Raw genomic sequence first — 14,911 nt, 5'->3', positions numbered from 1 at the left:
TTGGAAAGTAGAAGAGAATTTTCCCAAATTGTGGGAACGTTGTGTCTTAATGGGAGTCGATTTTAAAGTATCCAGACACTGAACATTAAACCAAATGAGCAAAACAATATGGCGGCATAGCGTTTATATATGAATATATATGCAGTGAATATATGCCTTTATTTAGAATACGAGCGGTCAGAAATGATTAGGGGGAAGTAGAAGACGTTGCACCACCGAACTGGACTCTTCAGCAAGACTCTCAATATAAGATAATTGTGAATGATTAAGACTATTGGTCTATTGGCTACACTGATGTGATTGTTACAGTTATTATGAATTCAGGGTGAGAGTTTGGTTCCAGTAATGTCCATATTAACATAAGTACAATAATATTATATGGGTTTTGTTTATTAAAATGCTGATGCTTGTAGAAAAAATTATGTTACAATAAATTGATTTTGGTATGTAATTTAATCACATGTCAGGAACTAAGAACAGCATAAAAATCCTAATCGGCAATCATTTTGCTTTGGTGTGTTTAAATCCGTTTCACTTTGGTATAATATATAATTGTATATAATTCACATCGATGGTTTAACTATTGCGATTACTTCCACCACCTGCTGCACCAAAATAACACCACGGCACGATGTGGCTGATGTAAGTTTTCTAAAATATCTGGCCTGGCGTACATAAGATAAAACTGCTGCTTATGTCCTTGGTAAATGTCGCCGACTGGGCATCAGCCCTGTTTATAAACATGCTGGATAAGAATGTAATGAGCAGCAGGATCATAATTCCTGAGCTTTGCCCCAACATTGAACACTGGTGTTTTTAAAGATTTTTTTTTCTCCAATTGGGAGCGATATGATTTAGACCGTGTGCATAAGATCATGAGAAATGTTTTTTTGTGGGATTAAGTGTGTCCTGGTGGAGAGTGAGCTTTTCGTCTAATGCTGGAGTTCTGCAAAACACAAACTTAAAGGAATTCTATGGGATGAGTGGAGCTTAATAGCAGAACAGGGCCACTGTTTACAGATAGTTTACATTAATAGGTCACCTCTGTGTGTGTGTGTGTGTGTGTGTGTGTGTGTGTGTGTGTGTGTGTGTGTGTGTGTGTGTGTGTGTGTGTGTGTGTGTGTGGACAGCATCCTCTCTATGCTCTAATCTTTCTTAGTGCTTCTATGCTCTTTGGAAGCACTTTAAATGATTAAACTTTGAAAGATGTACATGGGAGCCGTCACATATAAGTAAAGGTAAAGGAGGCGTTGGTTAGACGAATGTTTGTGGACTACTGACTAAGGTTGCAAAAGGGCAGAAAATTTATCTGGTAAATTTTCATGGGAATTGTATCTGGGGGAATTTTGTAAATATTCCAGGTTGCAAAGTTACCAAGAATTGATGGAAATTTATGGGAATTAATTAGACATTTGGGAAAATGTATACAATTAGTTTTTTGTATATAAATGTTTTTTTTTTTTCCCGTAAGCCGACTTGCATGCAAACGGATCAATTGCATATAAAAAAATATCACATAAAAAAAAAAAAAAAAACAACAACATTTTTGATTTTGATTGAATGGTGAGGATTATTTTGCTGCACAATAGCTTATACACAGAACAGGGAAGTTTTGAACATAAACGTATGTTATTTTTTAAGTAATTAACATGAATACACGAGAAAATTCTTGACCTTGTTTTGTGTTCAGGATTCAAGAAGTGATGCGTGTTTGTTATGGAGGAATGCACAGTGCATGTAGGGGGTGTGGCCTCAGAAGCCCTGCAGTAAGTCTGCTGTGTGCATGTGATCGATGAATGTGCAGAATAGAAATTCTACTGAAATTGCATTCAATCTGGTTGTTTTAACCAAAAATGTTCTGCAAGATTTTTTTTTAACTGCATTTAAGTTATTGGCTAATCTGCAATTTTGTAAATTCTCACTTTATTTTCCTATTAATTCCTGTTCATTCCCATAGAAATTTTCCAGTCTACGTTTAACCATATGATTCGTTCGTGCTTTTTAACATCTCATTCCACATTTAGACCTTATTTGCTGTTATAATAACCTCCACTCTTCTGGGAAAATGTTCCACAGGATTTTGGATTGTGCTTGTGAAGATTTTGCTTATTTGCCTGCAAGGGTGTTAGAAAACTCAGGTACTGGTGAGGTGAGAAGGCCTCAGTGTTCACATTCATCCCAAATGTGTTCAATAGGGTTAAAGTCAGAGCTCTATAGCAGCAGATCTTTCACTCCAACCCATTTCCATTAGATAGACATACAGACAAACTGACTGCATACTACAGGTACACAGCAACAAAATGCAGTTCAGCATCTACCAGAAGTGCAAATAGTGCAGACACTGTTGTAAAGGTTTAACAAGTAGAAGGTTATAAGGCTATGACATTGAAAAAAAATTGCAAAAGCTGAACAAGTACACTAAATATATGCATACTACTACTTCTTTCGGCTGCTCCTATTAGGGGTCGCCACGGCCTCTACATCTGCCCCCTGTCCTCTACATATGCCTCTTTCAAACCACTAAATATATGCATACGATTTTATGCACAGAGGCATTGTCATGCCTCTGTGCATGACAGGTTTGGATTTCCTAGTTCAGGTGGAGGAAAGAAGTTAATGCTACTGCACCCAAAGACAGCCGATGCAACTGTGTGCCTTCAACTTTGCTGTAACAATTTGGGGGATTGGGGACCCCATTTTGCTGGGGGAAGTCATGTGTCCCAATACTTCTGGACATATTTGTTTATTTATAATCAAAGAATAACTCAAATAACTTCTTATTCTCTCTGATGTTTACGAGCGTTAAAATTAAACTATTAATCTTCCATTTATAGCCTCGCTTACACACACTCCATTGTAGTATGACTTGACTACAAGGAGAAACAACTCCGGTTTACTCCTATAAAGAAATGTACCTATTTTCCGATATGGACAATATACTTTTCATTCATGCAATCCAAAACCAAATAGTCTAAAGCACTTCTTTTTACAGTTCAGTAGATTTTAAGAGTTTGTATTTATTTATTTAATTTTTTTCACTAGTTTGGTCAATATTAACCCGACATTTGAGCTATGCTGTAAATATAATCATTTTATTGTGGTTGCGGAAGTAGGCATATATACTACGATTTCACCAAAAAAAAGGTTTAAGGTGAACGGCATAGTTTTAAGTTTTCTCTAAGCTTCTCCTAACAGCCTCTAAAAAATACTTTGTATTGGTTAAAATAATTTTCTTTATTTGTACTAACTTTGTGTTAATGCAGTGTGTCATTGAAAACACAACATGAAGCTGCCGTTTGAGATTATTTTGGCGCGTGTGTGTTGGGGGAGGGGGGTGTTGAAGATTAAGCTTCACTAATTATATCTTGCACGGTGTGTACTGGGAATTGGTTGTCCATAGCAACTTGAGGTGTGTTTTTCTCGTGAGGGCTCATAACATCAACAAGCACATTATAATGCCTCTTTCTTCAAACGCACACTGGAAATAATCGGTACGTACGTTGAACCCAGGACTCTCTGACGGAACTGATTGTGAAGAGCAGCGCGATACGAGGACTTTATATCGAGTGCGTTTGAAATGTTTCTCGCAAAGTGTTTTTCCCAGAGATCGCATGTAACATAATGCACATACAGTATGCACACATTCTATTAGTGACACAAAAACAAACGAGTAACCAACCGTAATAAACTGGTAATCATAGACAGTTCCTTAGTGGTTTCTTTCCCTATTATTTTGCTATCATCAAAAGTATTGGGACACCTGGCTTCTATATTCATAGACAGGTGGTTCTTCCCCAAACTGTTACCACAAAATTAGAGGCACACAATTGTACAGGACATATAACATTTTTCCTTCACTTGTACTAGGAGACCCAAACCGGTTTCAGCATGACAATGCACCTGTGCACAAAGCATGCTTGGAGATATATGTTGGAGTGGGAGTGACTGTTTTGGGAAATTTAATTTTTATCAATCATTGTATAGTGGAAAAAAAGCCATATGTGGTTCTTCCCCAAACTGCTGTTACTTCAAAGTTGGAGACACACAATTGTATATGGCATCTGTACACAAAGGGAGTTTAATGAAGATATGGTTTACATGGGTAAGAGTGGACATCTACCAGATTGAACCCCTTTGAAATGAATGTGAATGCTGACTGCACCCCAGGCCTCATCACCTACATCAGTACCTGACTTTACTAACACCCTTGTGGCGTCTAAATAAGAACAAATCTATTTTTACAAAAGCTTTCCATTAGAGTGGAAGTTGTTATAACAGCAAATGGAGACTAAATATGGAAAAAGGTGTTAAAAAAGCACATGAAATATATACATATAGTGTAAGAGAACATGTGTAGGAGCTGGAAAAACATTCCTTGAGCCTGTGATATTTTACCCGGTAAAGGACCTTTTACATGGGCTTAAGTGACTTAAGAAGCCTTTTCTCTATATACAGAATATTGAAAGAATAATATTAAATTTTTTTGAGTACGGCAAACCAACTCTGCTCTATATTTCATATTAACATGTATTTAAATCACTTGTCTGTTAATCACCGTTCGATTTTTTTGTAGTTTTGAATGCTGAGAACATTAGTAGTGGTGATATCAGTTTTCATTTTTATTTTTTTTATTTGCCGTCTGTACTTTTTATTATTACTGTTATGAAAAATTTGTAATATTAACGAGTACTCTTTTTAAAAATAAAAAGTTTTAAATGGTAATTTGTTCTAAGTCAGTGGTCCCAAAACGTTTTTGTATCACTGATCAGTTTCACACAAGATGCAAGTTTTTCCATGGACGGCGTCGGAGGGCGTAGGGTGTCGCACGCACTAATGTCCATATTATATAACAGTTATTCATATATGATTTAAATATTACATATGTTATAAAAATATAATTTAACTCACCATAATGCAGAATATTTGGGAGAATTTATTGATGCATAGTAAAAAAAAAAAAAGAAAAAAAAGTTTGGTAAATTGGCATAGACGAGAGGGTTATTTTTTTATTATTTATTAAAAAAAAATATTTATTTATTTATAAATCAAACACCTTGCAGCCATGTGAGTAAGTGAAGTGGAAATCAAATTAAAATTCAAATTTTTTATTGTCATTTTTTAGGTGTTTGGGAACCCCTGTTGCGAGTGTTGCTGAGTTCTACACGTTTTTTTTTTTTTTTTTTTTTTGAGAAATTGGTTTATAGTATTAACGCAGTGTATTTTTTTAACGTAGGGGAATGTGTTTGGATGCTCAGATGAGTAAACTGCAAAATATATGAAAACCAATTTTATAGAAAAGTTGTATGTAAAGCTTCATAGATATCAAAACATTTATTCTTTTTATTTAGTGTCATTATTCATGCAGCACTCAGTACAGAGTAAAATATTATGTCTGCCTGAGTGTTTATTAAACAATCCCTTCTATTTGAAAGATGTCAATGATTATAAATAACAGCCTGTAGTTATAATTTTAATGATTGAATTTTTTTTTTTTTTATCTCCAAGCGTCATTTCCAGCATTTGTCGTCAGAAGATGTCGAAGGTAGATTTAGCGAGTGAATAAATCAGCCATGAGACAGACAGTGGGTGTTATGTTGCCAAGTCTAATGCACTGTCCGTCGACCGCATGCACCACGGGGAGCCGCCGTGATTAATGGCCGATCGAGGCGGGTGCAACAACAAGAGGACAGAATGAGTCATCAGCAAGCATCTCTCATCTCTCACACTCGCTCTTTAATACAGATCCAGCCTCAATGTCAGTGGATCAAAATCATTCAGGACTAGGAAAAAGACTAACACGGATGTTGTGGAGGAAAAAAAATGAAATAAGTGCACCACTGGAGGTTGCCATAGCAACATCGCAGAGAGGTCGCGGTAAACCGAATCATGTAGCGCACAATTGTAAAGAAAGGCAACGTGGTTTGATTTGAACAATGACCCCGTTGTGCGTCACACGCACACTTACCTTTGTATATCGGTCGCTCCGGTGTCGTGGATGTGAAATTGCCACTTGCATCGATTTTTACAAAATCTGTCTCGCAGCACAAACGAGCTGAAGATCAATGAGGGAATTTGCATATGTTGTCATTTAAGCTGTTGAGGACACTGCAGGAAAAATCTCAATGTTGCTATTTTTTGCTATATTTTTGAGCATTGTGCAGTAAATAAACCCTGAACTGTAGAGAGCACACAAAGCATTACTTGTATAACTTGACTAGACTCGAATGAGCACAAAGTAGACTCAGAATAATAATTTTTATCAGGAATTTAAGAGGGTGAAAACTACCATTGTGGATGTGAAGTCTGTTTTTTTTGTACATTGTTTTATCATGTAATAGAGTAAAAAAAAAAATGTATATAACTAACACCAGGGAATATTTTTAATGCCAAGGTTGACGTGTGTGGAATTGCTCATTTTCTGTTGCATGACTCAGATGGTAGATGATGATTTTTTCCTTTAGGATTCAGAACTACTGTACACTGTAAGGACAAAAGTATTGGGACACCTGACATTTCCAGTCATATGTGGTTCTTCCCCAAACTGTTACCACAAAGTTGGGGGCACACAATTGTATACAATGTATATGGATGTAGTAGCATTAAATTTTTCTTCACTTGAACTAGGAGACCTAAACCTGTTCCAGCATAAACGTGCCCCTGTTTAAACACATGGTTTACATGGGGTGGAGTGGAAGATCTCCTGCTATAGAGGTCTGATCCCAACACTACTGAACCACATTTAAGATGAACACTGACTGTAGCCCAGGCCTCCTCACCTCAGCTACATCAGTACCTGACTTTACTAACACCCTTGTAGCCGAATGATAACAAATCTTCAAAGCACACTCCAAATCTACTGGAATATCTTCCCATAAGAGTGGCAGTTATTATAACTGAAAATGGGGATTAAATGTGGAATGGTATCCACAAACCTTTGTCTATATAGAGATTAAATATGAATTTCTTATTTCTCCAAAGCTCCTGTTACTAGATATGTTGCAAAAGTAAAACCTCTTGAAAAATCTGTTCCGTTTATTTAATATAGTGTTATTTTCCTTTTGTGTTTTAATGGCATTTTAATATTAAACTTCATTTCTCATCATTTTGAGTTTTCTGCCGTTTCTTTGCAAGAGTTGGCAAACTCTGACTTTCTTTAATTACTAATGAATTATTTAACAAATGATTTCAATGTTTGAAGTGATCAGAATTACTTGGTCATTTATTAATCTAATTAAAGTATTTCCTCATTCTTTCTGTAACAGGATCATCTGTAAAAACCCTTTTTCCACTTTTCTTCACTTAAACTTTTGAGATTTCATTTTTCAGGATTCATTAATGAGTCTCTTAGTTAGACTTAGCAAGTCTTCTTTTGCCAGCCATCTCACCTTCTGTCTCTCGCACTCGTTTTCTCTCCCTCATCTCCAAGCGTTGTCATCTCTCTTTGTTTCATCTCCATCTCGACTTATCTGTCTACAAGGAAAGAATTTAATTCTCTTATTTCAATGGTCATATCAAATCCAATGCTTAGTGCTATCAGATGTGACAGGAGAGTTGTAGCCTTATACCAGAGTCAAATAGTGAGTTTTTTGCCAGCTCTCGTTTCCTCGCTGATGTTCATTTTTTTAAAACTTTGTTTTTATAGGCGTTTGATTTTGGCATGTGTTTGTGGGGATTTCTGGTCATTCATCCACAAGGGCTAGTTTAAGGGAAAATGTAACGCTACCACATTTAAAGACATCCTATACAATTGTATATGTCTATCTTTATAGTAACAGTCTGGGAAAGAAACATATATGGCTGATAAAGTCAGGTGTCCCAATACTTTTGTCCATATGATGCATCACTGTTTCTAAATTGTTCTCTCCCTTTTTTTGTTTCTTGTAGGCTCTGCACCAGCTGTATTATGACCCAAACATTGAGAATAAGAACCTGGCTCAGAAGTGGTTAATGCAGGCCCAGATCTCACCCCAGGCCTGGCAGTTCTGCTGGGTTCTTCTCAGTCCTGACAAGGTGAGAGCGTTCTGTACAAGCTTGTATCACTGCTTTATTCACTTATGCTGGTTTATTGAGCTTGATCCTGCTTCAATTTCGGTTTCAGCATTGGTTATTTATAGCAGTGGTCCCCAACCTTTTTTGCAGCTCGGACCGGTTTAATGTCAGACAATATTTTTACGGACCGGCCTTTAAGGTGTGGTGGATAAATACAACAAAATTAAATTATATGAACAGCACAAAATGTTCTAAATATAATAATAAACGTGAATCCACTGTGTTGTTTTTTTGTTCATTTTGCTAGCTTGGGGGTTTGAATTTAGCGGTAATGTATGGGGACCACTGACTTATAGTATACTTATTTACTACTATTCTATTTAAGATCATGAACCAATATCTTTTCAAAATGATAATGTTTGTCAATTGAACAGAGTTTAATCATACGATTTGTAATCAAAAGTGCTGTTGTACTAAATATCACAGTTATAACGCAATAGTAAAGCTGTAATGACCTGAGAATATACATGAGTATAACAGTTGTTTTTTTTTCACAGCAGATCTTTAAACAAGACATTTATATCGACTCCCTGACATTTCAGATGCAGCACAGGCAAATATTTAGTTTATTCAAAGAAGTTGAATAATAGAGTGTTGGATAGTGTGTTGTGTGTCGTAATGCTCAGATGAATGACTCCTGTAGGTTTTAGTTTATTACTAGAATTTTAGTGATTTTTAGGTCCCCTGGTGGTCTAGTGGTTAGGATGCGGTGCTCTCACTGCTGCGGCCCGGGTTCGATCCCCGGTCAGGGAACCAACCCCAGCCACTCTCAGTGCCGGCCCCAAGCCCGGATAAATGGGGAGGGTTGCGTTAGGAAGGGCATCTAGCGTAAAAACGTGCCAAATCATAAATGCGGAGGATCCGCTGTGGCGACCCCTAATGGGAGAAGCCGAAAGAAAGTTTACTAGAATTTAAGTGATTTATTTTAACTGTAGTTTATTTTAAACACTTAAAGTGTATGGTCCAAACATAGAAATACAGTTATATGAGAAAAATAGTAAATTTTATATTAGTTATGTATCAGGACATAATGAAAATCATCAGGTCTCATACGATACCGTTTTATTATTTGTTTTTACAAAAGCCAAATGAGAGAAACCATGTGTAAAAACTAAGTGCATGTTATGATTCAGTAACTTGTAGAACTGCCTTCAGCAGCAATAAATTGAAGTAATCGTGTTCTGTATGACTTTCAGTCTCTCACATCATTATGGAGGAATTTTTGGCCCATTCATCTTTATAAAAATGCTTCAGTTCAGTTTGTTTATCCACAGCTCTCTTCAGGTCCTGCCACAGCATTTCAGTCAGGTTGAAGTCTGAACTTTAACTGGGTCATTGCAACACCTTGATTCTGTGTTTTTCTTGAGTCTGATTCAGGATTATTGTCCCCTTGTATGACCCAATTTTGGCCAAGCTGTAGCTGTCAGACAGATTGCCCTCATGTTTGACTCTAGAATACTTTGGTATACAGAGGAGTTCATGACCAACGCAAGGTTCCCAGTTCTTCTTGGCGGCTGTTTTGAGGTGTTTTTGCTATGTCGTTTTTGTTTTTTAACCAAACATGAAGCTGTGCATTATGGCCAAACCTTTACACTTTGGTTTCTGGACATTGTTCCAGAAGTCTTGTGGTTCATTTACTTTGCAAACCTAAGCCATGCTGCCATGTTCTTTCAGAGAAAATAGTTCTCCTGGCAACCCTGCCAAACAAACCATACTTTTTCTGGTGGCTGTCATGCTGTCATGATCTTTAAAATTTAACATGATAACTGAAACCTGTAAAGTCTGATATAAGAGAATTTGCTGGAATACCTGCCTCACTGTACAATAAGGGACTTTAAATTGTTTGGAAATGGCCCTATAACCCTTCCCAGATTGATGGGCAGCAGCAAGTGCTTCTCTAAGGTCACTGCTGATGTCTTTTTCTTGCCATTATGCTAACACAGACCTGAATGCTCCAGACTAACTGCTAAAACTTGGGCTATTATAGAGGTGATCACACTTGATAATCAGTGAGTCAACGGAATTTTTATTAGCAGCACCTGGTAGCTGCTTTATGTCTTAATTTCTAAGAAAGCAATACAAGGCGTACTTAGTTTTGGTAAAGGTGTACTTAGTTTTGGTAAAGGTGTACTTAGTTTTGGTAAAGGTGTACTTTTTCAAAACTAAGTACGCATTGTATTGCTTTCTTAGAATTTAAGAATTAAAAATTTTTTTATTATCTTCTTTCAGTGGTCAATCAAATGATTGGACCAGAACTAGCTGACTTAAAATATTGCCACCACAATACCGAACCATCTAGAGCAGGGGTCTTCAGGCATTTTGTAAAACCAATGATCGGTTCTGTTTTTTTATAGGGGTATGTAAAAACCTCAGTTTTTAAGTCACGGTACAGTTCAATTTCAGTACGGTTAGGGGGAAGAAATGCAAAACATAACATTTCTTGTGATTATTTTTTTTATTTATTTATTTATTTTTTACTAATAGTTTTTTATTAGTAATATTTGGGATCATCAACATTTAAACAGTTTACATTTTTAAAACAATTTTCAATAAAATGCCTGCAAAATTTTATAATATTTTATAAAAATAGCATAAATCTAATTAATGCAATACACTTTTTTATTATACTGATTAAATTGAGTTTACGTTAGTTAGACCCTATTAGGGTAATATAGATGCATACGTGTGTGTGTGTCTTTCTTCGTTTCCACATATTTCAGCATACTTTAACAATGTCTTTGTTTCTTCCTTCATTCATTCACTCCTCCGATATGTGGAATTGTCAGAATATATATAAAAAGAATCTGAACCAAAAAAAAAAAAAAACACTAAAGAATCTATAGCGCTAGCGTTCGCCGCTAACGAGGAAGTAGCTAGCAGCTAATGCTAGCACTATGGATTCAAGATTTCTTTTTTCAACTTTTCATTTCACTGCAAGTTGTATCCTGAATATAACCTGATAAATAAAAATTTTCAATCTTGATTCAATAGCACTAGTGTTAACCGCTAGCTCTGCGGCTAATGCTAGGGCTATGGATTCTTTAGCATTTTTATGCATGTGCAAAACAAATCTTATTTCCGGTACTGAGTGGGTAGTCACAGTGACACAGCACTAACTCTAGGTTTTTTTATTGTTGGTTTTTTTTTTTATGTTTTTTTTTTATACTTCTGTATATTGTTGTGTATATTTTTAAGTTTAAAAATACATAAAAAAATGCTCTCAAAGTGCAAGGCGAAGACTAAACAAACGTGTGGTCTGCCACCGAATACGTTCCCGAGGGAACTTAGATTTTAACTATGTTCTACATGTAAAAAGGATTGCACTTGGTAAATGTGTAGCCCTGTACCAAAAGAATATGAATGTGTACCATTACCCTTAGTCTACCCCTAGTAGACACTGTCCCACAAAGCTCTTAAGACTTTCTAGCAATGCTTTTTCTGCCTTATATTTGGTCACAACTTGGCCATGGGTTTCTGTTCTAGACAGTTAAAAGGATTGAGTGCGTTCTCTAATGAGTACTAGTCATTAAAAAAAAAACTGATGTTTTGGTGTTAGCCAGTGAGCTAAAATGTGCCAGATTTAGCAGAATTGCAGGTGATAATCTTAATAAAAATGTGTAGAGGCATGTCCAATGTCCTTCTCTATAGCTAATCCTAAAGTGGAAATGTTTTTCTCCATTTCTTATCTTAGGTCCCAGAGATCCAATACTTTGGTGCCAGCGCCTTACACATCAAGATCTCGCGCTATTGGGGTGACATCCCTGCCGAGCAATACGACACCCTGAGGTCGCAGCTTTTCTCTCAGATTGCCCTGTTTGCCTCCGGTTCGAAAATTGTACTGACACGGCTCTGCGTGGCCCTGGCTTCACTGGCACTCAACACGATGCCTGAGGCGTGGCCTGGCGCTGTCACCGAGATGGTGCAAGTCTTCCAGGAGGAAGGGAGCACTGTGGACGGGCGTGCTCGCTGCCTGGCACTACTTGAGCTCCTCACTGTGCTGCCTGAGGAGTTCCAGACGAGCCGGCTCCCACAGTACCGCCGGGGGCAGGTACGGGGTGCTTTGGGTCGAGAGTGGGCATCCGTGTATCCACTGCTTCAGCAGCTACTGCGTCAGGCTGACTCGCCAGCACCAGTGAAGGCGCGTGCACTTAAGTGCCTGTCCAGCTGGGCATTGCTGGACGTGCCACTCAGCGAGAGCGAGGGGCTGCTGGAAGCCGGCTTTGCTGCGCTTAATGACCCCGAACTGTTTGATGCTGCCGTGGAGGCCATCGTCAATGCCATCTCGCAGCCAGACTCGCAGAGGTGAGTGAGTCCCAGATTTTAGTGGGAGAGTGCGAAGAGCCTTTTGACTATATTTACAGAGGTTTTCATTTATCATATTCATCTTATAAGTCAATATCTTCAAAATAAAAGTTGGAATGCAGCAGCACACTACAATTTATTTAAATAATTTAAGGACTACTTATTTGTCCCCCTAGCTGGGAATATATTAATTTGTTACCTTACTCTTTATTCCATACACTTATTAGCTAGCGGTGTTATTACAATACATCACTATATATATATATATATATATATATATATATATATATATATATATATATATATATATATATCTTGCATTTTACCAATAGCTAGGTTGAATCATACTTGCCGATAACTGATTAATAAACTGATTTAACTGAAATGGATACTGTATTAAAAAAAAGCCATATACTCTATGTAATATAGCGCTCATTGTGCAGCTTGCAGTCTCGCATGTAAAAACAAACAGCACGTGGCATCATTGATACACCTCTAGAGGCCACTCTCGTAATGACAGCAGACCAGAACCAGGAAAAACTACCGGTGCCTCAACCTCTATTATTAACTAAGGAAAATTTTAGTTTAAAAGCCAATATTTATTATCAAATAACAGATATGATTTAAGTAAAACATTTATTTATCATTCAAATTTCAAAATATGTTTCTTGCATTGTTCAGAGGGCTCTTCCAAATGTGGGGGCGAGCCATATTTTGGGACCCCTGCTATAATCTATGCACTTAAAAGCCAGCTGGGTTAATACATTACATTATATTCGTTAGCACTTTTAACGTTTTTCTATTGGAACAAAATTAAGAAGCACACTGAAGCTTCCATTTTGCCAGGTGACCTAGCTCATCATTTGTCTACTACGGGAATGTGTGTCTTTGTGCTGATTAACATCAATAATAATTCAATCAAACTGAATTTGGAAAAAATAAATAAATCCCATAAGGTTTATCAGATAGATGTTCGGAGAACCTTCATCTCTGTGTTTCTGCATGTTTGAGCTGAGGCAAGACTCTCAGCAACTTAACAACAAAACATGCTCACTCCTGATATCAGTCCTACACCCTCTTATCAACACCTTAAAGTGTCTCACACACACACTCGCCTTTCTGATCTTGAGTGAAAAGAAGGTTGTGGTATATTTGGAATGAAATGACAAAGCTTTCTCATTCTTGTTCAAAGGAATTTTGAGATCTGGGCTTTGGTCTAGGTTGCGTTTATAGTAGCTGAAGGAGATTTGTTAATTTATTTATGTATTAATGGTCAAAGGTGACATCTGTGAGAACAGAGAGACTGTGTTGTGAGCATGTACACACATACATAGACTTGAAACAGGAAGTGACAAAGGACAGTTGAAATACAAATATGTTATAAGACAAGTTAAAAACGCAAATGAAAAATACAAATGGCCAAAGAGAGGCAGTGAGAAGGGGAGGTGTGTGTCAGGGGGGATTAGACTGGCTGCCGTTCCCATGGAGATAGTGAGGTAGTGATGTCTAGGGCTGTGGTTGGTACAGATGTGGTGAGTTGTCCTCTATTACCCACACACACACACACACACACACAGACACACACACACACACACACACACACACACATCCTTTTCCACATCCCTGCGCTTTCCCATCTTTTCCATTCTCTCACTTTCTCTATAGAGAGAGAGTGTGAGGTGAGCTAGGGCATGGAGAGGTTGAAGTTTTTACGATTTATTTAAAACCGAAGCTTTTTGTATTCAGCTACATTGGCAAAATATCGTCAGTAAAAGATGCACAATTAATCAAATCCGTTTTAATCTAGTCTCTAGTCTAGTTACTTATGTCTTGGCAATACTTCAGCAACTCAGTGAAGCTGCATTTGTATGCCGAAGACAGTGTCTATAAAATTTTGTAATGTGATATTCAGCAGTCAGGTGTCCGTATACTTCTGGCGATGTCGTGTGTAGCAATCATAGGGACGTACGAAAGACTTCAGGCAGATGCAGTTAACGCATCACACCAATGATCCAGTGTCAATTAATTTTGTAATAACGCATCATCTATAGATTGTCTTACATAATTCACACTTTATACATGTGTTTTATGTGCGATTGAAGAAACTAAGCATTTTTATACACAACAACATTATTATTATTATTATTATTATTATTATTATTATTATTATTATTATTATTATTATGGCTGCAACAAACTATTATAGCCACATATTAAGTTTAACTATCTTTTAATTAAAAATTTTTAAAGCTTATATAAACATGCTGGCTTGATTATTTCAATAAATAAAAAAATATAAAACGTTGTGTAAATCTACATTTGTATTATTTTTTATGATAATACTAGATGGCAAGTTGACAACCATGATCGAAAAAAGGAATATTACTATATAATATCACTCTCTACTACCATAACACCATCCAGAGGCAGGCCTGGATGAAGTGGGCGATCCCAGGAGGGGAGAGGGGCAGGAAGAGTGGTCACTGGAACCTCAGGGGGGAGAGAGAGAGGGGGGGGGGGTAATAGGGGGGACCGAGAGAGAAGTATATGGATTATTATG

The 14,911-nt window shown here is 37.1% G+C and overlaps 1 protein-coding gene across 4 annotated transcripts in view; it reads left to right on the top strand.

The window, feature by feature from the left end:
• ipo13b (importin 13b) overlaps positions 1 to 14,911 on the top strand; it is a 50,171-nt gene that overhangs the window by 10,576 nt on the left and 24,684 nt on the right. For all 4 annotated transcript variants that reach the window (XM_083563295.1, XM_083563294.1, XM_083563292.1 and 1 more), the window contains 2 exons: positions 7,885 to 8,010; positions 11,741 to 12,351. In XM_083563295.1, the coding sequence (XP_083419421.1) occupies positions 7,885 to 8,010; positions 11,741 to 12,351 (737 nt within the window). The remainder of the gene's footprint in view (positions 1 to 7,884; positions 8,011 to 11,740; positions 12,352 to 14,911) is intronic.

Source organism: Silurus aristotelis (genome assembly GCF_946808225.1).
Source record: "Silurus aristotelis genome assembly, chromosome: 15".
Taxonomy (NCBI): Eukaryota; Metazoa; Chordata; class Actinopteri; order Siluriformes; family Siluridae; genus Silurus; species Silurus aristotelis.
The sequence above is the reverse complement of the archived record's forward strand: the minus strand, read 5'-3'. Positions and strand labels throughout refer to the sequence as shown.